The sequence below is a fragment of the Myripristis murdjan genome, chromosome 9, assembly GCF_902150065.1.
Source record: "Myripristis murdjan chromosome 9, fMyrMur1.1, whole genome shotgun sequence".
NCBI lineage: Eukaryota > Metazoa > Chordata > Actinopteri > Holocentriformes > Holocentridae > Myripristis > Myripristis murdjan.
Window position 1 is genome coordinate 9218758 of NC_043988.1, and position 26573 is coordinate 9245330.

Sequence of the window (26573 nt, forward strand, 5' to 3'; positions counted from 1 at the left end):
TGATAAACATCTCTGGGTCACTGAGAGCAATTCTGAATATATTTTTATTATGTGGGTTAGTTTGTTTGGGACTTTCTTGATTATCATTTTATGGCGATTTGATTTGATAGGGATATTAAATCATCAAAGACTTGAAGTCATCTCACTCAAAGCTGTAATCCATGACCTTTTCCCAGTAAATACTTATTTCACTCACATGGATTGTGGTATCAGGTTACACAGCAGAAAGTGGCAGCATTACCATAGTTAGAGTTGCTTTCTGCAGAATACTGTTGTATATTTTGACTGGGTAGAATGAATGTGGCTTGGGTGGCTGAGTGCCTAGTTAGTTAACATATAAGGCTACGCACAGAGCTTACATTAAAAACGTACACAGCTCTTAATATTTAACTTTCTGTAATGATTTACTGGATACGTGTGTGGCTATGGTTTGAATCATGGGGCTTCAAAGACACTGAGACATTATTAGATGAGAAGTCTATTTCCATGCATCGGCTCACTATTTCTCTGTTTCCTTCTTCCCCTGAAGACGTCCGAAGACTCGCTCCTTTGATAACTTGCCCAGCGCATGTGAGCTTGGAAGCTCGTTGGCTCCTAACCGGCGCTCCAGTGACCCGAGCCTCAATGAGAAGTGGCAGGACCATCGGCGCTCCCTGGAGCTCAACATGGCCGTGGGGCCTGAGGGAGGGGGTGGCCCGGATCAAGAGGGGCGGGCTAATGGTCAGCCCGGAGCGGGGCCTTACTCAGACACAGTGGACAATGAGCTGGACGACAGCCCCCAGCCTGAGGTCCCGCTAGCTGACCTGGGACAGGGAGCTTCTCAGGGCTCATCGACAGCAGGAGAGGACAGCGAGGAAGCCGAGCTGTCTGTGGCAGCAGGTGTAGCGGAGGGTCAGATGGAGAACATTCTTCAGGAAGCCACAAAGGAGGAGGCAGGAGCTGATGCTCAGAGAGAGGGGAGTGCTGGGGGGAGTAACACTGAGGGGAGTAACACTGACTTGGAAGTGGAAGCAAATATCGAGGAGGTAGATCAGTATGCTAAGGTCAATGGGACTGAAATGCAGACAGAACCATTTTCCAATGGTCACCATCCAGAAAATGGTCTGGTTGAGGCTGAGGAAGACAGTTTCTCACTGACCAGTGCTCCTCTGCCCACAGAGGTGGCAGAGCAACCAGAGGAACAGGCAGCAGAGGAGGCGCCACTTTCAGAGGGTCTGGTGATGCAGCTTTTGGAGAACTGTTCTCTCCAGGAAGAGCTGAAACACAGACCCAGTCATCCTGACAACACCAAGCCAGACCAGCCTGCGGGCCATAGAACTATAACTAATGGCTTTGGGGATGAGCCACCTGAAGCGGCAGAGGCTGTGGAGACAGCCTGTCGAGACCCCGAATCTAACAGAGACATCTCAGAGCCGGTGGAGCAGGCTGACAAGAGGGCCTCACTCATGGAGAGCTCCACAGAGACTCTGACTGAAGAGGCCTGCAGCCGGCTAGAACTCCCGGCACAGCCGCCTGTCAGCCTTGGCCCTCAGCCCTGCAACGAAGGCAGGAGCCAGCACCCCTGCCTTAGGAAGGAGAACGGGCTGGAGAGCGAGGCAGAGCACGGAGCTGCCAGGACTTTAAATGGGGGCAGCAAACGACCCTCTCTCAGTGCCTTTCAGTCTGTGAGTGCTGAGCCCAGCAGGGAGGGGCTGTGTAACGGTGAGAGCTCTGACGGGGATCCCAGCAGCGGACCACATTGGGCCAAAGTGAACGGGGAGCGGACCCTGCTGAGTCGGCAGGTGTCCCTAGCAAGCTGCAACTCCCTCAGCCTCCACCATCGGGGCAGCTGCTCCCAGCACCGCTGTTGCCACGTCCCACTGGGCCGGGCTGCTGCCAGCCCAGAGCAACCGTCCCGCAGCCATCTTGACGACGACGGGCTGACACTGCACACAGATGCCATCCAGCAGAGGCTGAGGCAGATTGAGGCAGGCCACCAGATGGAGGTGGAGACTCTGAAGAAGCAGGTGCAGGAATTGTGGAGCCGCCTTGAGAACCAGCACCACGCTGGCTCCCTCAGGATCAATGGGGATATGGGAGATGAAGTGGTAAGTTGCTGTTAAAGTGACGTTGAAATTGTCTTACCTGTTATTGTGTACATATAGTGGCATAAGCAAGCTGTTCTGGTTGATGTTATTTGAATGGGAACATGAACCTTACATAGCCTGCTGGTGGTGCAGTGTATATAGTTTTCATACGGTTTTCTGAAGTCAGAGAGAGGGCATGTAAAACAGACAGCCATATTATGAAATTACAGAGGATAATCTTGCTAAAGCTAGTCCTGTAAAAGTCCTCAGAGGTGCTATCTTTGTTTCCTTGTTGAAAATGAAAAGCTAAATTGTGACACACTCAAGTTTTGAAAACCACAGTGGACAATTGGAACAAGATGCAGTTGCTGTAATCCACATCAGCTTGACTATCTACATCTAACACTCAGTCACATTCAGTCAAAATGCCACATGAGGGTATAACTCAAGTGTCAAAACAAGCTTCAGGATTACACTAGAATGGCAGCACTGACTGTTCATCACTAACTTTGCATTATCTGTCAGTATGTCCTGTGAAACTAAACAAGCAACAAGACAAATTCCTGAACATTTATTGTGCATAGTGATTAAAGTAAGCGTTCTGTCCATGCAGACCTCAATCACAGACTCGGAGTACAATCTGGACCCCAACTGTCTGTCACGCTGTAGCACAGAGCTCTTCTCCGAGGCCAGCTGGGAGCAGGTGGACAAGCAGGACACTGAGGTAAGCAACCATGAAAATATTAACCAAGGATGGTAGAACAAAGCTCTCATAATGTGTATTTTTTCTCTTTGTGAGCTCAGAGTCCTCTTTACCATGGCATGTTAGCCATCAAGAGCCTGAATCAGGCCAAATGATCAAGTGAGAACACAATGGAACAGAGTGGAATTGTGCAATTTTTTGCACATCTTGTCTGTTATGTGTTTGCTACTGTTACCATTCATAGTACAAATACTACTAGTACAAATGTCTGCCACCATAATATTGTAAGGCGCCCTAACATTTACCAAAAAGGGCTGGCTGATAATGGACAAAATCAAGTATGACTTCTTTGACCAAATACCTGATACCAATATTGTGATGATATTGCAGGTATGACTATTGATGCTTTCAAAAGATATTCACTCAGTGAGAGTACAGACAGTCACTATTAATGTGGATGTGATGACCAAATAGGTGGAAGAAAATAACAAAATTGCTACAACAATCAAATAAAACAAGTCAGTTCAGACAATTGCATCCCTTTACTGTTGTACATTTAAAACTCTAAAATCCCAGCTGATATCTAGTCTCATGATATTTATGTCATCAATATGTTGCCCTACTGCCAGTGCCGTATATTTTGTATATTATTCCTCGGCCTGTCGTGTCTGGACACACGTTTGGCTGTAGTTGTACTTGAATTGAAGAACACACCCATTCCTTCACTTTTCCTCTGCACTGTAGCTTCTGGTGTGTTATTTGTGGATGCAGTTTCTGGGGTTCAAATCCTTTAGTCAGTTGATGGTTTGTAGCTCAGATTAGAGCTGTTAACTGAGATTGGGCTGCACATTGCAGGTCACCCGCTGGTACCCAGACCATTTGGCAGCCCAGTGTTACGGCTGTGAGAGGAGCTTCTGGCTCGCCACCAGGAAGCATCACTGCAGGTAACCACACAGCCCTGTCTCAAAACTTTAGTCAGTATCACCGACTTGAGGAGGCCTTTCTTTTCTTGCTGTTCTCCTATTAAATATCCCCTCATTTCTTGCCGCGGAAGATCATTTTTGTAGAGCTTGTTAGGTGCATTTTGAAAAATCAATATATTGGGACAAAATTGTTGAAAATTATCACTATTTTTATTTTATTTACGGTATTGTCAAGTCATCAGAAGACCGACTGTGGCCAACTTTGTTTTGTTTTGTTTTTTTGCCACGGGGAAGCGCAAAAACATCAGTCTTAAAAAGACTGCCCCCAGCCCCAGGTCAGATTAACACATTTATAGACAGATTAATTTCCTTGTTCTTACAAATAACATATTTGACTCCTTCAGAGACATTATTGGACAACCTGTGCACTACAGTGTCCAGTCTGATTTGTGAGAATGCAGGGTCATTTTTTTCCCCATACAAAGTGACATGGCACTTGTTGCTTCGTGCTGTTAGCAGAGTTATATCCACCTGACAATGAAGGCTGCTGTTTTCTCAGAACGGCAGCAGAATGGCAGCAGGTACATGCTGTTGGTAGTTTACTTAAACAAAAATGTGACTGAAAAAAAGTCAACAGAACACAGAGCAGACACACTGGGAAAAACACTGTAAAAAGTGGGGGATTAAAATATCGGTTACATAGTCTGATGCGGCACAATTGTAAAAAATGACAAGTAAAACAGCCGCTGCGGTTTCATACGTCTGTGACTATTTGCCAAGTTTTTGCGGGTCTTTTTTATGGATGTGTGTCTTATTGATAATCCATCTGCTATCAGTTTAGCAATAATAAGCCGATGTGGTCCCAGCCCTAATTGTCATTGTGTATTGTCATTCAGTCTGGCCTCCTCTGACATTGAAAGCTGCAGGGTTCCCTGGGTATATATATCCTCAGATCCTCAGATCCTTGGAAATGTGTGTGAGTGAGAGACGAATTCAGTGCTTTTCAGGTCTCTCTCTGTCAGCTGGGGGCATTTCCTCTCTTTGAGTATTCTCATTTCCTCATAAATCGCTGTTGCCTGCTCTTTTCTTCCTTTCCTCCTCCATGGTGAAGTGGGCCAGTTAACCTCTGGCGGACACAAGTTGTAGTAGAAATTATGTTGGACTCCTAGTTGTTCATATGAAGACTGACGCCCGACTTGTTTACAACCGCCTCCAGTTACGTCAGCACCATTTCTCTCTCAGCGCTCGTTTAAAAAAAGAAGTCAAAACAACATTGTTGTAGCTGTTTCACAATTTTTACATTTCACACAGCATAATTAGATAATAGGAGAGGGGATGAAGCTTTTTTTTTGTTTTGTTTTAGTTGGAAGTGTGTTTCAGTGTGTGCTGTATGGGCCGCTGTGGTGGCTGCTCTTATCCATTGTTTACCCCTCTCCTCCACAGTGGCAGGGAGCCTGTCCAGGAGGTCTGGTGAGATTCGGCTCCCCTACCCTGTCCCCCACCCCTCCACTCTAAACAACCTCCTATCCTAACCACACCCTTCCCTCCTCTTCACCCTTCCCTCATCCACTGCATCTGGTTTCCCTTCATTCTGTTGTAGTTGGCAGCAAGTCCTCAGGTTTATGTCTCTTCTGACGCATATATGTACGAACTTGAGAGTGAGACCCCCAGTGCCAGATATTTCAGATATTCAGCGGTTTGTGATTGGCTGCGATCACGAGCATGGTGCTGTTCGGTGGGTGTGCTACGAGGGGTTGAGGGCTTCGCACCAATGCCTCTCATTATTGTTTTATCTGCAAATTTCAAATCAGTGAGCTAAGCGTCAGGCCACTTTCCAAAAAAAAAAAGCAAAAAAAAAAAAAAAAAAGCCATGGACTCCCTCACCCTCAACCTTCCTCCCGCCATAGCACCTCATCAGCACCCCACCCTCACACCTCCCCGCCCCACTACCCTCCTGCCCCCATCCCGGCGGCATGCTGCCCCACTCCAGCCCCTGCACCTCACCTCTGACCAGCACAGCATGGTATTGGAGGCCAGTCAGTCAAACCTGGAGCTGCACGAGAGCGGAGACACGACCCTCCAAGTGAATTCCATGCTGATGCGTTTCATTTACGCTGAGGGCCACACATAAAGACCAATTTCCACAAGCGAGTGCAGGCGGCTGTAAGGGGTGAAAGGGGCCACTGTGTGTGTACGTGTGTGAGCATGGCCTTACTTCTGAATCTGAGCATGGGTATTTTAAACCCTGACGAAACCTCTCCCCAGTGTGATATGCCTTCCTGTCCAATGCTGGTAATGTTTGTCATAACCAGACTGAATATCCAATTTAGCACGGCTGAGTGTGAGAGCACCTCTGCTAACCTGGCATGTAGAGTGAAGATCACATGGTCAATTTGAACTGTGAGCCGGAGCAGTGTGAGCAGCACCTGTGATGAATGATGATGTCTCCTAACCATTCAGTGGACTGATCTCAGAGCCTCTTTTCACCTGCGTTAACATGCGCCTTGAGTGATTGTACTGTAATCTGGCAGAGCAAGAATACAAAAATCAAAGTTCAAACTAGGACTGGACAATGGACAAAATCAAGTATCACAACATCTTTTTCTGAATACCTCAGTATTGATATGATATTGTTTAGACTCTTGATGGTTTCATGACATATTTACACACAACAGTCTTTAGTAAAGTGGATGTGATGCCCAAGCAGGTCGAAGCAAATAACAGAACAGCTAGAACAGACCAATAAGCTACTGGACACTCACTTTACTGTAATGTGGCCTTAAAAACCAGGAAAATACAACACTTGTGCAGAATCACCATGTTACCGTGTCCAAAATTCAAAAGATCTGATCACCTGAACCATTCTAGAAATGTTCATTTGACTATATTGGCAGCAAAATAGAAATGCAAAGCACCTCCAGTTACATGTAATAACTATGCAAACAAGTACAGATCCAAATGGGAAACAAATCAGCTCAAACAAAAACACAGTCGTCCATAATGGATTTCCGTTATACTTATTTAAGGGGAACAGCGAGCTGTGGTGTTTACTATCAGCTTTGAGGATAGGGAGTGATGTATGCAGCAACATGGATTGGGTGATATTAAATGAATCCTGCAATATGAAACTAGATAACATCTAGGAAATTGAATATTATAATGTGATGTGGCATATGTGTTGTCGTTTTCTGGTTTTAAAGGCTGCATCACATTAAAGACACTTCTGAGCTTATCGGACTATCCTAGCCATTGTATCATTTGCCTTTACCTGCTCGGCCATCATATCCACGTTACTATGATTGTTTAACAAAACATCATTTGTGTAAATACCTTATGAAAAATACCAAGTCATCCCTACTATCAGTGTTGATATTGAGAAATAGTGGTATTGGATTTTGAGACGCGTGGTGCTGCCAGGTGTAAAGGGGCTCTAACTGAAGCAGAGTCCAGTACTGACCAGTATGTCTCCCCTGCAGGAACTGTGGTAATGTGTTCTGCGCCAGCTGTTGTGACCAGAAGATCCCAGTGCCAAGCCAGCAGCTGTTTGAGCCCAGCCGCGTTTGCAAGTCTTGCTACAGTAGCCTCCAGCTAAACTCAGCTCCTATGGACCTGGAGCTGGAGAAAACCATCACCGCCAGCTCCAACTAGGGCCGGGGGGACTGGGACTGGGGACTCGGGTGTAGCCTCCAGCCACCAATACAGGCGCACCGCTGAAGACGAGCACAGGAGCTATCCAGAATGTCCCATGGACTTTGTGTGCGTGCCGCAGATATGGACTTTCATGTGTATATACAGAGATTGCTGCCGTGGAGGAGCTGAATAGCTTGTTGGCAAGATGCCGAGCACTTTGAATGGTGGGTGTGCACGGGGAAGGAATGGGCAGGAAGTGTGTGTGTGTGAGAGAGTGTGTGTGTGAGAGAGAGAGAGAGAAAGAGAGAGAGAGAGGGAGAAAAAGCACATGTTGACTCGCTTAGGGTTTGAGGGCAGTGTTGGGACTGCACTACAAGGCCGGGGGGGGGGGGGGCTGACAGGGGGGCATTGGCATGAGGATGGACTTCCTGGTGCCTTGAACCAGGCAGGTAGAGAGGGTCATCTCACTGTGCTGCTGGGACGTTTCCTGGAGGGCTGCAACATTCAGAAGCATAACCCATCTGCTCTTATCAACAAACCTCTGTGTACCATCATTACCCAAATTGGACTTCTTGATTCTCTTTGGACGTTGTAACATCCGGAGAGATGAGCGAAGCTGCAATGTCCCGGCGTTAAACAGACAGTCCCTCAGCATGAGAACGTGTCCCAATACTGACCGGACGGCGACTGGGGGAAGACGTACCAAACTGTGGGCTGAATCCCAACTCGGCATTATTTGCTTGCAGTTTAAATTTTGACGCAAGTTGCACATGCGTGTCGGTGTCAGTTTGAGTTGTGTTTGATGTGTTGGGATTCAGGCCAAAGTGCCATGAGCAGCAGGCAGGCGGTTGCTGAGTGTCTTTGAACTCTCTCCTGAGGGTTCAGGATTGTCTTAAAAGTCTACCTTGGCGATCACTAATGAAAAATGCTCTTGGGATATTGAATTGTTTTGCTGTGTTTTTGTTTGTGAGAAACGGTAGCCTCTTAGCAGTGTTATAGCAAGTCAGTGGGGAATTAAATCATTTTCCAAAAAGAAAAAAAAAAAAAAAAAAAACTGCAATGGCTTGTTTGGAATTCAAAGAAAGTCATTTCATTCCCCTTAGACTTGTGCAAGCAGGCTACCCGCGCTACCACGAGGCTCAGAAACAAAAGCATGCACACACAAGTCTTAAGAGAGAGGGCTGCGTAGTGATCTGTAGGCTTCTAAATCTCCTCCACCTTCCCTTTAACAGCTGACACGCGCTCAGCTCTTCCATGCTGATAGACTGTTATTACGAGCAGCGTCTGCCGCAAAGTGTAAACTCATTACCTGCAGCGGTTTTGTCAAGTGTCTCGGCCGCAGGTTGTTGCTGGCAGACGCCGGCTGCGTAATCTCTCCTGTTAACTCCGCCTTCACGCCCTTCACTCAAGATGGCCCCCCCCTTTATTACCTTACCCAGCAGGCACTGGGAGCTGGACGGTGTTAAAAGCGCACGTCATTTTGCAGTTCATCTTTTCCGTGCAGGTGAAATCAGAAGAGACGTCATGGTGGAAGTGTGAGCGCAGGATACCGTACGCCAGGAAAGAGAGTTTTATCATCCACAAAGAGCTTTTACAGGTGCGATGCGACACAACTTTTGACGCAATAAGGAAACATTTTGGCAGAGATTTTGTTGAGTGTGCTACACGACCATGAGCTCAGCTGTGATTTCCAGCCGGACGGATGAACTGTGAGGAAAAAGGAGGAAACCAGTGACAACTGAAGGGCTTCTTGGCTTGTTAGTAAAAGTCTGCAGCTCCACATGAAATCTGATGACCCAGCTTCACCCCACCCTGCCTAACAACCATTCAATGACCTCCTTGCACACACAAACACACACACACACACACATACACTTTTTTTGTAAAATAAATGAATGAAATAATATATTCAGATACGTATATAGCATTTAAGAGAAAATGTATAGAATCCTTGAATAGTGGCTCACTAAATTAGTCACCAAAAAGTTTTTTTTCTATCTGTGTTTTCTTTTGTCGTTAATTGCAGAAAAAAAAACTATATTTGCAACCTGTTGAAAACACAGGCTTTTTTTTTTTTTTTTTAAATAGAGGAGCAGGGTGTCCTGTTTTGATGCTGCAGTGGTTTTCCCTTTTAAATGCGATCCTTACTTTGACGTTATTTATTGAGGTTTTATTCTTGAATTGCTGTTGAAAGTTCAGACAATTCAGTTGCCACAGGATAATCAGTGTTGGTCAGTAGTGGATCTGCAGGGCCATGAGAGGTGGCTCCCGTCTGCGGCTGCGGCGGCACTTGTCATTTTAGGGTGATTTAAAAACAAACAAACAAACAAAAAAAAACGTCTGGTCTCAGCCACTGGCCAGTGTGACTGATCCCAACTTTGCTTCAGTCTGCAGCATTATCCGATTGAAATTTCAAGCACTGTCCTAGTCCTGGAAAAAACTGTACAAAAATAAAAAGTAGACAGATGCCAAATTTACAAGGGCAGAAAACAGCTTCTCCACCATTTAGGGCCAGTGTGAACGACCGGAGGAGCGACTCTCGTGACCTCTGACCTCTTTATGACCGGATCTCAAAAATCCGACTGAAATGACAAGTGTGGCCCACAGCCAATGAGATGCCTATGCACTGAGAGAACAGTGGTCCAAAACAAGCAACCTGAACCCAGACTTAAGCGCCCACCCCACCCAACCACACACACACACAGACACACACACACACACACACAAAAACAATTCATCTACAAACACTACCTCTACTTTATACACACAGCCTCTTTCACACTCATTGAGATCTCACGCTGCGCTTGTAGTTGCCGAGTGACGCTTTTACAGATTTACATCATCAAGTATGGCCTTTTTGTTGTTGTTATTGAATCTGTGTTTTACAGGCAATCAGCTGGAGCATTAAAGGTACAATACACAACCGCAGACTATGTTCATGATGATCTTCTCAAGACTGCCAATCTTTGATTTTTTAAAAAAATTCTTCCCCCCCCTTAATGTTAGCAGTGGGCCTGCTTACACTTAGACATTAGTTCATTATTGTAGGCCAGACAGTATCTGCAAACGGCTGTTTGTTGTAGCTGGGAGGGTTTGGCCACAGTTTGGACTATCACAGGAAACCATTTGAGCCTCAGTTGATTGGCACCTTGACACTATCTAAAATTTAAATCCTCCAGAAGATGTTAACTTTGCCCATGTTGAGTTCCCTCCGGGCTCAAGCAAACAGCAAACCGTATGTGCAGCTGCTGTCTGAAGAGAGTGTGGGGAAGTGTGTGCAGCGGCGGCCGGCTCGCTGCCCGTGTTTCTCAGCGCCCTTCTGTAGTGTTCGACTTGTGTTTTTCAGTGGCTTAACCTTCACTCTTACAGGGAACCCTTTCACCCTCGTAACCAAGATGCAGTTTCACTTTTGTTTAATACCTGGAAGAAAAAAAAAGGTTGAGCAAGCAGCGTCAGGCCAGCCTGGGTGAGACATGACTTGTAAAAACATTGATTTTCTTTCTTTCTTTTTTTTTTTAATTGCACCATTGTGTCAAGGCTGGCGGTGCAACAAATCACTCCGATGTAAATGTAAGTGTATTTTCAGGCTGGCCAGCAGCACTGAGCTCCCTGTAGAGTCCTCAGGCCTGACTATTAGTTATTTGCAGATGTTTTATTCAGCCAGGCCCACATCTGCAAGCCCTTGGACTCTTTCTGGTCATCGTCTCCCAAACTAAAGAACTTTAAAGCCCAAAATGTTGAAAAAACATCATTACCCACACTTCTGTATTCAGTATCTCAAAAATAAAGAGGATTCAGTCTGAAAAGCAAAGGACTTAATTCACTTAGACCTTCCAAAAACACCACAATTTGTTTTAATTTTGCGCCATCACTCATTTCGTAAGAATAGGTGTCATTTTCTTTTCAATCGGAGGCTCTCATTTTGGAATGAAGCTTCACTTGGAAGTTTCAGACGGCTAAATGAGAGCGTGGTCCTTCTCTATCTGCAGTGTCTCTGCTGCCTTCCTGCCCCGGGCCCCCGAGTGTGAACAGGCCGGGGGGCGGTTTCACCCAGACACACTGACAGGCAACAGCATGAATCCTTTTTACTTTCACCACCATCACAGGCGTGTGGGGCACCAAGCTTGTCTCCTTCAACAATCCATGAATGTGAAATGTCTAAAGGAAAAGAAAAAAATAAATGAAATAAAGGACAATTTTTTTGCACATGACATTTAAGTAGACACTGCCACAAAATACATCGAAATAAAGCTGAAAATGAAGGTGCATCGTTGTTTTCAGTATTGTACCTGAAGTTGGTAACCCCACACAGGAGGGAGGGCATGATGGGAGTGGTGCATCATGGTTGGGTGTGTGTGTGGTGTGGGGTGAGGAGGTTGATATACACCGTGTTGCCAGGATGATCCCTTTCTGCGCTTTTATCAAGACGTACTCTTGGTTTGCATATGTTGTGTTTTTTCCTCACTAACGCTGACGTTCACCTGTTGGAGGCGTCACTGCAACGGCCCAGGAATCACCACATGATGTGGCTGTGGACGTGTGAATGGACGGGCGTGACTGTGTGTGTGTGTGTGTGTATGAGCGTGTGAGTGTGTGAGTGTGTGTGTGTATGTGTCCGTCTCTTTTTAGTGGAGACTGGTGCCAAGCAGTTTTATTACGGGTCTCTCACAAAGGGATCAGTCATGCTTTTGATTTCTTTCTCTCCCTTTCCCTTATTGTTTGACAAGCACTTTCAACCTTCTCATGTCTGTCAGAGGACTTTGTAGCTGTACATAGCGATTTCCTGTAACGACAAGTGCTCCTTGTTAAGTCTGAATATTTTGTTTTGTTGAATTTACTTTGAAGAGCATTACATTGTTGTAGAATTAAAGGAAAAATAAAATAGACAAACCCGAAAGTGTGTTGTTTGGCAGCAGGAACAGATGTCAGCCGTCACACGATGATTTAAACAACAAAAACAAAACAAAAAAAACAGGAGTCCATCATTCACAGCTGAAAACACACAAAGAAGCAAACTATGAAACACTTGAGGTCAATCATGTTTAATGTATGTACTGGTATACATTTCTAAAAATCAAGAAAATCTTAAAGTTATTGTCTCACATCAATGTCTACTCATTGAATGCAAATTCAAGTGGATACGTGACAAAACACAACCAAGAAAAAGAATCAAGATCAAAAAGCAACAAGTGCTGCTCTAAGTTACTCATGCTCTTTGATGCGACAAATGGAGGTTCTCTTATTGGCTCTAAAGGAAGCGATAATAGGAAGTGACGACCCCTGACGATTACTGGACTTCATAGTTCACTGCACAGAAGTAAGAACAGGACATCTGTACCATAATCAGCAGCAGCAGCAGACTAAGAGCAAGCTGAGGGCCGGTCAGCCAGCCTGACTGCCAGACATCTGTCATCAGAGGCAAAGCTGGATGTTTAGTAATCTTAAGTATGCTAAAACAACACAAGGAACACTTGGAGCAAAACATTGCTATTATTGTTTTACAAAGTTATGGCCAGACGACAACTGTCAATAAAGCAATCATATGCAATTACGTATCAAAGTCCATTGAGTCAAGAGGACCACACATTTGATCCAAGAAAGAAGACTGGTCATGTAACAAGAACGAGTTTTTGTCTCCTGTTCAAATCCAATCTTGTGTGCAAAGTGTTGCCTCCCCGAAAACCTTTTCCTCATTCTGATTTCAGTGGGAAATTGAGTGTTGGTGTAATTCTCCAAACAGAGAAAACCTAATGCAGTATTTCAGATTGTAATGAAATGTTGATAATTGGATTTCTCTCCCAGCGACATCATTTATCTCCCTGCAACATCGTTAGAAACGCATTTTTAAAAAAAATAGACATGGCTTTACCAGCCTTCTATTCCCTTTATCTATAAAAAACTCAGACAGCAATATTTACACTTTGATTATATATTATAAAGAAGGTTCTCTTGATCCGCAGATCAAACATGGTTTTTCCCTGCCACCGAAATCTGCCTCGGGACGAGTCCCGTGAAAGCATGTATCAGAAAAGACAAGATTGTCAAAGGACACGTCTCCCAGTGCAAGTTAACGTGTTGTCGGATGAGGAACTGAGACTGCACTATGTACAGGCGATGTGACTGACTGACGGGGTGTGTGTGGTCAGAGCGGAAAGGCTTCCCATCGGTTCTCCGCAGCCTCCGGTCAGGAGCAGGCAGGGAACTGGATTCACACCGACGACTGATCCCACACCTGCGGCACAGGAACAGCACGTCACTCACACCATCTGAAAATGTGACACTGTCACATCATGAGGTAAGTTCACTCTGTACTACCTCAGCCCCTCTGTGGCTGGAGGCTGTGTGACCTGAAATGAAAATTATCTAATGAAACTTCTTTTTTTTCTCTCTCGTGGTTTCTGAAGGGTTTTGTGCCAAAACAAGAAAATATATCATCTGAGTCAAAACATGACTCCTCCTTTGTATAATTATTTCAGCCCTGTAAGTTAAACAAAGCGGTCACACTTGGCAGACCGGATCCTCTGGACTTCCTGAATGGAATCGAGTGTTTTTCAAAACATTCTCATATTGTCCCATCTGTTATACAGGGCATATGTTTTGACAGTTTTCTATTTTTCATTTACATTCATGTTGCAAATATTTTAATATTCTTTCATATTGCATATTACTTCATGCTGCCACAGCCCCAGCTCTCCATGTGGATCACTCAAGTCAACCTGAGTGATCTGGGCGACGTGTTTTAAGTCAATGTCAAGATACTCAGGAGGATTTTTAAAATATTGATATATATCACAGTGTGATTCCTATATGAACAATCATGTTAAATAAACAACTTAATTTTTATCCCACTGAGCCGCATTTTAATGTTTGAATTGAAATGAGCTCTTTATCATCAGTTCAGACAGCAGTGCTGTGTCATGATATGATTCATGATATGACATTTCCAATGATGCTGATTTATCACGCAGCTGCTAGTTTCATCTGATCTCAAATATTTATCAAATATTTTGCAATGGATGCCCCCCTATATTTGTGTGTGTGTGTGTGTGTGTGTGTGTGTGTGTGTGTGTGTGTGTGTGTGTCGTAGCACCTTGTTGACCGGGGTGAGCTGGGTGCGGACAGAGCCTGTGTGGAGCCTGGCGCTGTCCCCGAACCTCCCCGGGGACCTCTCCCTGCGGCTGTCCAGCACCCTGCCGGGCGACTTCTCCCTGTCCAGCGGTCGGGCCGGGGACTTGTCCCGTCTGAACTCGGTGCGGCCCTCCCGGTAGCGGTGCGGGGTGCTGGGCTCCCGGTGCAGGCCCTCGTGACTGCCGGGGCCCGAGGCCAGGCGCTTGGAGATGTGCTCAGTGTAGGTGGGCGGGCCGCGCTTACTGGGACTCCTGCAGGGGACACAGACGGGACGGTCACAGCTGTCTGTCCTCCCCACCTGGGACAGCTCAGGCTTACTTTGATTTTCACTGTGGGCTTACAAGCTGCTGTTGTTTTTTTCTTTAGTAAATGTTAAGTTGTAGTTTTAGTTGTAGTTATTTAGTTTCAGTTCTAGTTTCAGGGCAGGTGTTTGTGTTTATGTGTGCAACAGGTATTGTATAATGCAAACAATAAATCATATATTACTCAAAAATGTATCAGTGTTATAATAGCCAAAATGTTTGTTCAAAATACATCTTCTTTCTTACACTGCATATATACAAAAACATAAAAACATCTGGCCTGCATTAATATGTTATTTTGTAACCTCGCTCCAAACCGACTGAATTAATGATTGTGATTCCAATAATGCAGAAATGAAAACACACCCTTGAGGTGAATTTGTGAACTGATTCTTCAAGCCACTGCAGTCACATTTAACGGCCGATCAGTTTCAAACAGGTAAATACTACTGAGCAGTTCATCCTGAATAATCCACCTTCACTGCAAATGGAGCAGCTCCACAAATGCCATCATTTATGACGCTACAGATACACAGAAATTATTCTTTACTCTCTACATTATCGACCATCTCATGCCGTCTGAACATGGGATTTGATTTCCCAGTCTGGACAACCTTGATCAAATACGTTTCTGTTTGTGTGTAAATTCAACCTCAGACTCTGCGTCTTGGTTCTCCTCTATCACACTGCAAGAGAAGCTTGTTGTTGTTTGCAAACCAAGGCCACTGCAAATTGTGCCTTCGAGTGTGCTCAGACTGGAGCTTCTGGATCCAGCAGGTGGCACTGTTGGCCTGCCTAATGAAAACAAATCCAGGCTGTTCTGGTTTGGTAAATGATCTGGTGAAATGCCCCTCCTGTGCTGCAGTGAAGCAACAAACTCACAGTTACATCATGCAGCAGAAATGTAATCCTGATACTATATATTTAAAGTATGAGATATTTTCTATAAACCCCTTGGACATTTTTTTTCTACCCTACCTACACATTCTGCTGTACTGGTGCTCAAACGTTCAGTGTTTTATGGCTTAAACTAAACGGAGGGAGTCAAACATGCGTGGGGGAGCTGACCCTCGGCTGGAGTCGGTCCTCTGCAGCTCTCCAGACTCTCTGATCAGGCTGCCCTTACAGCAGATGACCCGCAGTTTGTTCTGGTAGGAGGAGGCCAGGTAAATGGCACCGGAGGAGATGGCCGGGCCCAGGTAGCGAGGGTTGGGGATGTCCAGGTGGGCCAGCAGAGCAGCGCTGCAAGCAGGGACGGCCATGTGAGCAAACAGAGTTTTCTGGAATCGTTACCAAAGTGTGTGTCGGAGTGAGCCGTGTGTCTTACCCCAGAGCAGCGTGGCCCTGGACCTCGATGACATCCAAGGAGTTGAAGTAGGTGACAAACAGGTACGGCTCTCTGTAGGCTGCACATGAGGAGGATGGGGACACAGTCAGGACTATGGCGGAATCTGTGGCTCACATTCACACACCTGTCTGCACACTCAACCATGCAGTGTAAAGCAAGCAGCCTATTCACCAAAGGCCAGAGGCAGACGGCTCCACTTGATGTCCTCGGTGCGGCTCCTGCGTCCGTACGCGTCCACAAACACTCCGAACTCTGCAGGAGAAACAAAGTTTACCGTCCGCTCCTCTGGCTGCTTTGCATTGTTTTGGAGCGGCGTCCAGCCTCACAGCAGGAGAGAGGCAGTCGTGCTCGCAGGCAGCGCTCTCAGGGGCGCAGTGAGGAGGCGTCGGTTCACTAAAAACATAAACTAGGCCAAAGTCCCTGCATCTAATATCATCTACCAGCAAAACTTTCAAACAAGCTTATATTCACTGAACCTGATGACTGAGAGGATATTATTATTTGCTCAGTGTGGTAAAATTATTAAACTCAAGTGGCCAAACTATCAGCTTGAAGGCAGCAGTGGCCTGAATGCTCTCATAAGTGATTTTCAGACATGGATTTCCAATACATTTCTGGCAGTTTTTGTTTGATTTTGCTCTGTGTTACACTCAAAACTACAAGATCAAATCTGGACTTACCTTAGCTAACATAAATATAACCTAAATTCATAGTGTAAATTATAGAAATCACACTACTAGGCCATAAATAAAATCTACCCCCTGCAGTCGATGGAGATGTTTGACTGTTTATAAAAAAATATTAAAAAAAAAAAAAAAGGAAAAAGAAATGCTTAACTCAACGTGCACTGCAGTGCCACAATATAATGGATCAAAAGTAGCCAGTTTCTGCCAAGACGCACCTTTATGATCACAGTGACAAATGGTAAAGTGTGGTCGCAGTCAGAGAAAGTGACACACACACACACCCACACACACACACACTCTGCTGCCTAGTCTGTGCCACACATCACTGTAAGACAAAATTCCAGGGGTAACACTGAAGGGACCATGGATTTAAGTCTATTTATGCCTTGGCTGTTTATTAATTTAATTGTTTACATTTCCATGTGTGAAAAACAAGGAGGTCGACTACAGAGCTTCATACCTCTGTGTGCCGTCTCATTATTCCATCCCAAGCCGCACGGTAATTCAAATTGGACGGCAATTAAAATCCTCGTGCAGCAGGTTTCGATTTTAAATGCTCCAATATGTTTGCATGACTCTGTCGCATTTGATTACGGGTGATTATAATTGCTGTGGTTATTATCAACGTGGTCTGTCAACACTGAAACTTGTGCCAGTGCATTTTCAGATTGCTAGAGAGACTATGAGTTAAATGAATTCAAACAGCTGTTATCATATTGAATGACTGAGGAAACTCTAAATCAGGTACAGGATTTGAAATGAACTTTTCTTTTTGTCAGGGACCGTGTACGAAGAAGATCTTGCTTAATTAAGATCCATACAGCCAAGCTTCACAACTTTACCCACCAGTTAACTTTCACCTGCACTTGGCGGGTTGGTGGGTGTTGATTTCAAGCCCTGTTTTGTTGACACTGGTGTTTGTTTGCCCTGTGATGACAAGCATCTGGAGGTCATCCGTAGCGCGCCACCTAATCTACCACTTTACCCTTCAGCACCGCACATCATCCCACTCGGTGTTCAGTGTACGGCAGTGGCTCTGAGCTCACCGTGAAAACACAGCAGGTACTCCTCCTTCTGCATGCTGCCGGTCACCTGCATGATGGAGATGGGGAAGCTGTGGGACGAGGCAGCGAAAACCGCCGAGGCCAGTGACACGTCCTTCTTATCTAAGAACTCTGCAGAGGACAAAACCGAACAGGAACAAGCAGACAGTGGTCAAACACTATCAGGAAGTAATTTTTTGGAATTGGTTTAACCTGCCTGGAGTGTCAGATAAACACTTTGAGTGCAACTGCAGTATAACACGTTGTTCTTGCTCAGGGTTCAGCGTTATGTAGGCTGTGCTATATATTACTTTTGTGGGATGAAAACCACGCTTCTGCACAAATACATGCTTATTTTCTCATTCCAAAGATTTTTTTTTTTTTGGTTATGTGTTTTTGACAGTTCAATGGTCAGTAAAGGCACATCAATAACTCTTTTAATTCAAGTGAGAAAAGCACCTATGTGTTTTTACAAAAGTGCAACAATACTGTACTTGTGTCCTCACCCTCGAGCACAAACTGCTTCATCTCAATCTCGTAGAACTTGTTGGTGCCGATGATGATGCTGTAGCTGGTCAGATGGATGCAGCTGCACGGCTCCAGGGTCTCGATCTCCTGAGGGATGAAGAAGGGAGATGCTTGTTTGAACCTTTAATGGCAAAAGGTTTCCGCTTTTTCATTTTGGGGAAAATTGAATCCATTGAAATGACTGCATGAAATCTGAGGAGACATGGATCAATTTGTTGTTTGTTTGTGTTTATTTGTGTGTGTGTGTGTTCATTTAAATTCACTGTTTACTGACATAGACTATGAATGTGAATGTTTGTTTATCTGATGTCATCTTTTTCTTATTGGGATGTGATTATTTACCTCTCTCAGGATTTCATGATTTGGGACAAATCACATTAGTATCAGTATTCCTACATTTTTTTTCAACTATTTTCTGCCATTTTAGTTGACGTGATTACATCACTCTTTTTATGAAATATGTCAGCTGTTTCAGTGGAGGAAGTGCTGCATTTTATCTCACAGTGGTTTACATACTTCAGGATACATATTTCATGCAACATACGGGACAAACTGATCATACCCACCTTACGAATGCAAAATTTGCTGAGATTGTCATTGTAGCGTAGAATGGTTATTTTATTGGGCATTGCAGCACATATACAAGAGCCGTTGTCGACCTGTAAACAGAATACACAGTTTCTGAAGTCTGTTCAGTGTAACCAGTAAGTAAGAGGACACGGTTGCTCTGAAACACACGATCTGCTTAATCCGAGCTTTTCAGAGGAGGAACATGAGGTGCGAGAGACTTACTCTCCCAGCTGCAAACAGATGGCAGCCCTTCACCGTCTCAAAGATGTAAGGAGCCAGCTCGGACTGGCTGGGCAGGTGGGACTGAGCCAGAGACTGCTTCACTTTCTTAATGTCCAGCAGACACAACGCCCTCTCATCACCTACAGGACACACACACACACACATTACACATCAGCTCAGACTGCACTTAAGATCACCTGCAGTTCACTCAGTTCACATAAAAACGAGAAGAAATGATGCAGGCAACTCAATCAGTAAACAAGATGCCTCGGGGTAACTGGACCGGTGGTGTACTGCAGTTACGGCCTGTAACAGGTTGACATTGTGACTATTAATTATAGCATCAGGTCAATGAACGCAATTTGTAGAGCAGGACAGCCAGATTTGTGGAAAGGCTTCTCTCTTCAGCTGGCAGCTCGCTCGGCCTCACCTTAACCTCACAGGTGTGGGTGTTTCTAATGCTGATACAGGCCTGTGTGGCATTGAGGGGGTGTGTTCTGCACATAATGTCTGCAGGCTGCAGATAGACCCACTTGGATTTGGATTTTTGTGTCAAGTTTAACTCAGTTGGACTCTCAGGTAAAGCACATAGCATCCGTTTTGGACTGAAGACTTTTTTTTCTCTCTCTCCAAGCTTCATTAAAAACAGACCAGTGGTGTCTAAAATTAAATCTGAGCCTGGGGAACAATGATAAAAATTTCATTTTCAGTATTTATATGAACTGGATATAACTCACTACTTATCACAGAAGATTTTCACTTTTTGTGATGCTTTTTTTTTTTTTTTTTTTTTTTAAGAAAATCCACTTCCTGAATTGAGTGAAATTCCAAGTGAAACTCACCCCAATCCTGCCACTTTTTTCTGTTCACTTGACAATTATCATTTATTGACATGGCAAAGTCAGAGGTCTCACCAACAATCATCAGCAGCTTCTCCTGGTCTTTGATGATGTGGATCTGAAAGACTGATCCCAGCCCGGGGATGTGGGTCAGGGAGTTCTTGATAACGTTCAAGGCGTACAGACCCTCTTCTGAGCCCACCAGCACTATCTGCAGCGGGACAAGAAAACAACCACGACAATTATTCTAGGACATGGTGAAATTTCAAATAGGAGCAGCGTGTTTCAAGCCTCAGCAGTAAGCTTTGAATGTCTGCTGTGTGCTCCATTTCAGTTCATTAATTTAAGATTACTGCTAAACACAACTGCAGTGGATAAGTATGTCTGATAAATACTTAAAATGCGAAATGTGTAAAATTAAACACGGCGATACTTATGTGAGAAGTAAAGTGAGTGCACTCTTGGCTATGAATAATTCTATGAGTACTCTCCAAAGCAACACCATCCTTACATTTATGTATATGTTGTTCTGTAGTCACTGTCTGGATGGAGGATTAGCTAATGAAAACACTTTTTACTGTGGTTTTATGAAAATAAAGGCAACTCTAAGTGTGCCAGTACCTGATCTGTGAGAGGGAGGGTGCAGTTGATATCCAGCCTGTCATCTCCCTCCAGCTTCAGGAGAGAGTTTCCTAGGAGCTTCTGAAAGAGCAGAGAAACAGAGGCATCAGCAGGACAGCCTCTACCCGTCCTGAGAGAGAGGCATCAGAGCACAGGAGCAGAACAGAGAGGGGTTGGAGGGCTGTATGCAAGTAACAGTGCCAGAGGTGGGACCAAGTCACCTTTGTTCAAGTCACAAATAAGTCTGACATCAGGAGAACCAAGTCCCAGATCAAACTCCAATTTAAGTCCAGTTTCACAAAGTACCGACTTCCAAGCATGGCTGGTCGAGCCCAGTCACAAGCACAAAGTGAGTCAAGTCAAATGTAGCAGTGAGCTTCCATGTATTGTTTGGGTTTAAACCTCTAATTATGCGTTACACTAAAATCTATTCTTTTATGTCTGAAAGAGTAACTTATCACAATGCAATGAGTAACTTATCCCAAATGTGTCAGTGCGGACACACTGACAGATTTGGGATAAGTTACTCATTGCATTGTGATAAGTGGGGTGGGGGGTGGGATTTGGGACAGTCCCATGGTGGAACTGTGGTGATGGTATATAGTTGTTTCTGAATATGGGTAAATTTTTTGGATTTGTGAAAAAAAACAACCCTCTTTAAGAGTGAAGATTCCTGTCTACAGTTAACTTTCAAAAATCCATTTACTTCTGTTAATTTACTTTTATTACATTCTGTGTAATAAAGAGGTGCAGGCCCTCTGCCACTTGTGTCCTGCTGGCTGGGTGCATGTCGGGGGAATGCAAGTAGTGGGAAAACGCAGCCTGTACATTTTGGCCTAAGGGTGCTGCTACAGGAAGGGTGGTGGTCACACCAAAATTGATCAGGTTTTCTCTCAGAGAAGAGAGTGATAACTTGGTAATCTGTCCATTGCATCTACAGATATGCTGGGTACAAGTCACATGTTTGGCCTGAGCTTGGTGCTAGAAGAAAGATTGTAGGGTCACCATAATCAACAGGAATCTTCCTTTGGAGAGCATTAATACACAGACCAAATATGCCAAACCATGAATTACATTTTGTGATAACTTGTGTGCAAAGTGGTAATCTGCCCAATACAACAACATTGTGTACAAAATTGACAAAATTTTGTCTGATGGTGGTGCTCCGGGGAAGGTCATAAGGTCACCAAAACTGTTCCTTTGCAGGGACCGTGAATGTGTTCACTACATTTCCTGTCAATTGATCAACCGATCAATAGATTTCAAGATATGTTGCCTTGCAGTGGTACTGACAGATGGACAGAGTGACTCGGCCATCCTTAGACCCTGCCTGACAGAAGGGCAAAACATTATTCTGATGATTATGAGGTCTAGAGGAGTGAAGCTCTCATGTTGAATGCTTTATACAGGCAAAACAGACAGAACAGTTGATAAAAATATTTATTTCAAGTCATCATAGCACAGTCACAGTTCACTCTTGAATCTTAAAGAATGCAAAGTACAGTCAATCTAAGCCATTATACTTTTAGTCAAGTCAAGTCTGACGTCACCAAATTTGTGATTTGCGTCTCATACACAAATTCAAGTCATGTGACTTGAGTCCCAATCTCTAAGTAGTTTGCAGATAGGCAGGGGGGGGAAAAACACATGTACAACTACATGACCCATTGTCTGATCCAGGGTCCTGGACAGGACAGCCAAAAAGGATCAACCCAAAGATGATCAAACATCTTGGTGAGAATTTGTGCACAGTGGTTGTAAATACAGGACACCAAAGACAGGGAAGAATAAAGGTTGGGTTATTTCAGCGACATTCAAACAATTACTTCAGCACAGTGTTTGTAGAGTTAATGACAGTGTAGCAGAGGACAGTGAGCGGAGTGAGGAGCGATCACAGCAGGTGAGGTGAGCATAGTAGGGAAGATGACAAACTAACACAACATCAGACACATGCACCACTGTGCGCCTCATGAGAGATATGCAGATGTGCAGTGTGTGTGTTGTGTATCAAGCTATGTGGTGTGTGTGTGTGCGTGCGTGCGTGCGTATATGTGTGTGTTTGTGTGTGTGTGTGTGTGTGTGTGTGTGTGTGTGTCAGTGACTCTTGTGTCTGTATCTTTGTAACTCTTTACCTGGACCAGAGGAGACAGAACCATTTGTCTTTTGGACACAGCAGCCTATGTGCGCAATGAAACCCAATGGAATGGGTAGAATAGAGCAAATCAACAAAACATGCCCATATACCGGACATACAATGTGGCATGATGAAAAAGCAACAAACAGGAGTGAGAAAGAGAAAGAGAGAGAGAAAGAGAGGAGAGAAGAAGGGGACAATTAAAGACACATATAAGTGAAATTGGGGGTTATCCATAAAAATACAACTGCACCGTCAAAGTGACCACTACTACTGACTGGATTAACGGAGACTACAGAAGATACCTCCACTGCTCATGAATAACCCCCATACAGTAAAACAGCAAGTTACAACCAGAGCCGCAGACAAGACAATGATCTATGACTGTGGTTGGAACCTTTTATGATTTGAGTCAGCAGACATTCAGGACACAGAGAGCCAATTGCCCCAGTAGACCCCAGCTGCTCCGGAGATACTCACTGCGTCAGCCTCCGCTTTCTCTCGGGAAGCTCGCCCCCCAGCTACCACAGACTCCATGACAGCCACCCAGCGCTGCTTGTCTGGGAAGCTGGGAGCCATGAAGTAGAGAGACTGTCCAGGCCAGCAGGGGGTGTGGGAGTGGGACTCCAGCTTCAGGACGTAGGGAACATCTAACACACAGGGAACAACGGAGGTGACTCAAGATTTGATCATTCCTTTATAGCCTTATATAGCGTTATCCAACATTTTCATGTCACAGAATTGCAATTAGACACATATCAGGCCACAGACCTATATTTGATGAGGTTTTTGTCCCAGGGACCCTCATATGTGGGATTTTTCTGTTGATTTACTTCCTACACATGGTGAAATAATGGTGATGAGAGTGAAACCAAATGATAAGAATAGTCACTGTGAGACTGGGGACGTTCTTTTTAATTATAGTGAAATTAGTCTATTGCTTATTTCTCTGTGTACTTCCAAAATGATGGTCTCCAGATGCTACTTTTAGATCTTTTTGACCAGCAAGTAACTGGTTCCTATTTCTGAACCGTTTCGAGCATTTTGACCAAAAACAAATGGGTTTGAAACCCAAAAGGTTGGGCCCCAAGCTGGAATCAAAGAATAGTAAGGCCTGAACTCGGTATCATGACAACAACAACAGTGTTATTCTACAGGGCAAGATGGACAAATCAAAGAGCATGCAGTGGTCTGCTGAAGAAATTATTAACAAGGGACCTTGCAAAAAGAGGAGCTGGACGGCCTAATATGGGCGAGTATTACCAACTCCTCATTGGTGTGCTAGGTCATAGACTGTAAAAGCACCAGACTTCAGCCACAGCAATGCAGGAGTCAGTGGCCAGCGACCAGGCGACACATCTGTCGCAGTGGTTTCATTCCAAGCTGCGTAAATACGGGCCAGGTCACTAGTTAGCACCTTGGTCCCAACAATCTGCAATGGAACCAGTTCCGGAACGACAATGTTTTGGACGAAAAGAAGCTTTTAAGTCGAGTAGAGTGATCAGCTGCTGTTAGGTACTGGGGTAAAGGACTATAGGCATCATCATGTACCTTAGCGTCATGAGCTCCTGTTAAACTAGACAAACTAGGAGACACCAGGTGCAAGGCATGGTCTCTTACTGATTTCAAATTACTGCATTCTATAGCTAGTCTAATATAAAATCATACAGGGAAGATGCAGATGAAGATGAGGGTACAGTTTAAAGGAGGAATTTTAAACCTTGAGACAACTGAGACATGGATTATGCAAAACGGTGCCAGTTAATATTAGGTGTGTGGGCTGGAGTGCACAACACATATACCTGACTTGGCTGTGTTGGGTAGCTCAGATGCTCCTACAGCTCCATGAACCATCACCTCTCCGTCCGACAGACATAAGTCAAACTCTTCCAGCGGCTTTACTGATTCTGAAGAATAAGCACAGAACAAGCAGGTCTGTAACTACAGCCAGTGTTCAGCAGGTGGGAAAATGATCAGCTTTATTAGCCATATGCATTCTAATGTCCAGCTAAATGTGTGGAAAGGTAAAACAAACAAACCTTCTCTGGGCTCTATCTCATAGATAGACACTTTAGTCCCATCCAGAACCACGTACTTCCTCTCCCAGCCCTGTCCTCGTTTCCCATTCCTGTGAGCACAAAAGGCGATATAACTGGATCATTAAGAGGCACAGATGACAGTACTTGTAGGAAAGTCTTGTCTGGGTTTAACCTGGCCTGAGCACCAGATGGGTGGGTTTTGCCACATAGGACAATTTGCCTGTGAGAGGGAAACTCAAACACAGTCTCACAGGCAGCACATTTCTCCAGATGACAACGATACTGATGTGCTTAATACTGATAGACTGATATAGTTAGCATATCACGCACACCATCATGGCGCTCAGCAACAGTCCAACTACTGTCTGAGAGGAAGCATCACTAGCCAACATAACTGCATAGGCGAATAAACCAGGTGAACTTATTTTGCTGGCTGTCAAGATGTGGGATGCTGTATGAACCTGATCCCATGATCAGCAGCCCAATAATAAGTATTTATTATTGACCTGATTTCAATCAGGTCTCCAGCAGCAGCAGCACAGTATGGACACTGCCCCTATGAGAGTTAATGATGTCTTGATAAAGGCGCGTGCAGTGCCTGTATTGACTGACTGCAGTGCTGCATTTGACATGGTGTATTACAGTATTCTTCCTGATAGGTTGAGAAAATGAGTTGGTTTCTCTGGGACTGCCCACTGGTTATTCGGTTATTCTTCATATTTTTCCGATAGAAAATTTATTGCATCTACTGCTGGATTTGCCTCCTCTCAGGCATTGTCTATGTATGGGATGCCACAGGGCTCCATCCTGGTACCAGTTTTATTCTCTCCTTATTTAGTCCCTTTAGGCCACATTATCAAACAGCATATTTCATTTCACTGCTTTGCAGATATTACTCAGTTATACCTGTTCTGAAAACCCACTGACTCAGGTAAGTTGTATTTCCTGCATAGTTGTGAAGGATTGGAAGTTTACTTCAGCTGAACTCTGTGTGTGAACACACTTACTCAGGTTAAAAGGCTTGCCTAGTCCTGTTTTTCCAACTAAGAAACACCTGCAGAATTTGATTATTTATTCCTTTTAATAACCTTCAAAAAGTTATCAATGCTTTTATCATGTCTCATCTGTTATAATGCTGTGTTTACATGTCTAAGCCAAAATATGACTGCACATTTTAAAAGTGTCCAAATTGTGGTATCCAGCCTTTTAACTAAATCACAGACACAATCATATTTTTCCCATTTTAGCTTCTCTGCTGGCTGACTATCAATTTTGGAACTGAATCTAAATTTTTAGAGTTAATTTTTAAGGCTTTGCATAGTATGGCACCCACTGTAGTTACCTGGCTGAGCTCCTATGCCTTAACTGCCAAAGTAGCCTGAGATCCTCTGAAAAGGCTCTGTAAGCTAATCCTCAGTCAAGACTGAGGACCAAGAGTGACAGGGCTTTTGCTGTTAAGGCTCCAACCAGGGATCTTAAACTGGCTAAGTTACTGCCCTTTTTAAATCAGCTGTCAAAACCTATTTTGATCAAATTGCTTTTTTGTGATCATTTCATTTTTTCAATTACTTGGGCACTGTAGTATTAATAATTTATTATTCCTTTCCTTCATTTCCCTGTTAAGAATTTTGTTTGTTTTTGATTGGAAATAAAAGCAAACACAGAGGCAAAGAAGCTTCATATGTTTGATTTTCTTTTGACAGCCATGTGACTGGGACCCAGCTAATAAAGGTGACATATACATGTTAGTTACATTCAGTGTCAAATTTTGGTAGTTACATAGCTTCCAAA

The 26573-nt window shown here is 44.3% G+C and overlaps 2 protein-coding genes across 6 annotated transcripts in view; one reads left to right on the forward strand and one right to left on the reverse strand.

The window, feature by feature from the left end:
• Nucleotides 1-11590, forward strand: part of mtmr3 (myotubularin related protein 3) — a 29027-nt gene extending 17437 nt beyond the window's left edge. Inside the window, exons 18-22 of one of the 2 annotated variants that reach the window (XM_030060884.1) lie at nucleotides 530-2087; nucleotides 2680-2790; nucleotides 3625-3713; nucleotides 5136-5162; nucleotides 7169-11590. In XM_030060884.1, coding sequence (XP_029916744.1) covers nucleotides 530-2087; nucleotides 2680-2790; nucleotides 3625-3713; nucleotides 5136-5162; nucleotides 7169-7340 — 1957 coding nt within the window. In that variant the 3' untranslated portion in view covers nucleotides 7341-11590. The remainder of the gene's footprint in view (nucleotides 1-529; nucleotides 2088-2679; nucleotides 2791-3624; nucleotides 3714-5135; nucleotides 5163-7168) is intronic. The other variant, XM_030060885.1, reaches the window with a different exon arrangement.
• A 771-nt stretch (nucleotides 11591-12361) lies between these two features.
• Nucleotides 12362-26573, reverse strand: part of citb (citron rho-interacting serine/threonine kinase b) — a 65617-nt gene continuing 51405 nt past the window's right edge. For 2 of the 4 annotated variants that reach the window (XM_030060883.1, XM_030060882.1), the window contains exons 26-39: nucleotides 24783-24871; nucleotides 24546-24650; nucleotides 23224-23393; nucleotides 20610-20690; nucleotides 20064-20199; nucleotides 19150-19289; nucleotides 18924-19016; nucleotides 18336-18444; nucleotides 17833-17961; nucleotides 16272-16352; nucleotides 16080-16158; nucleotides 15821-15994; nucleotides 14413-14701; nucleotides 12362-13554 (exon numbers count right to left, since the gene is read on the reverse strand). In XM_030060883.1, the coding sequence (XP_029916743.1) occupies nucleotides 13531-13554; nucleotides 14413-14701; nucleotides 15821-15994; nucleotides 16080-16158; nucleotides 16272-16352; nucleotides 17833-17961; nucleotides 18336-18444; nucleotides 18924-19016; nucleotides 19150-19289; nucleotides 20064-20199; nucleotides 20610-20690; nucleotides 23224-23393; nucleotides 24546-24650; nucleotides 24783-24871 (1699 nt within the window). In that variant the 3' untranslated portion in view covers nucleotides 12362-13530. Of the gene's footprint in view, nucleotides 13555-14412; nucleotides 14702-15820; nucleotides 15995-16079; nucleotides 16159-16271; nucleotides 16353-17832; nucleotides 17962-18335; nucleotides 18445-18923; nucleotides 19017-19149; nucleotides 19290-20063; nucleotides 20200-20609; nucleotides 20691-22741; nucleotides 22787-23223; nucleotides 23394-24545; nucleotides 24651-24782; nucleotides 24872-26573 lie in introns of all 4 variants that reach the window. The other 2 variants (XM_030060880.1, XM_030060879.1) reach the window with 2 other exon arrangements.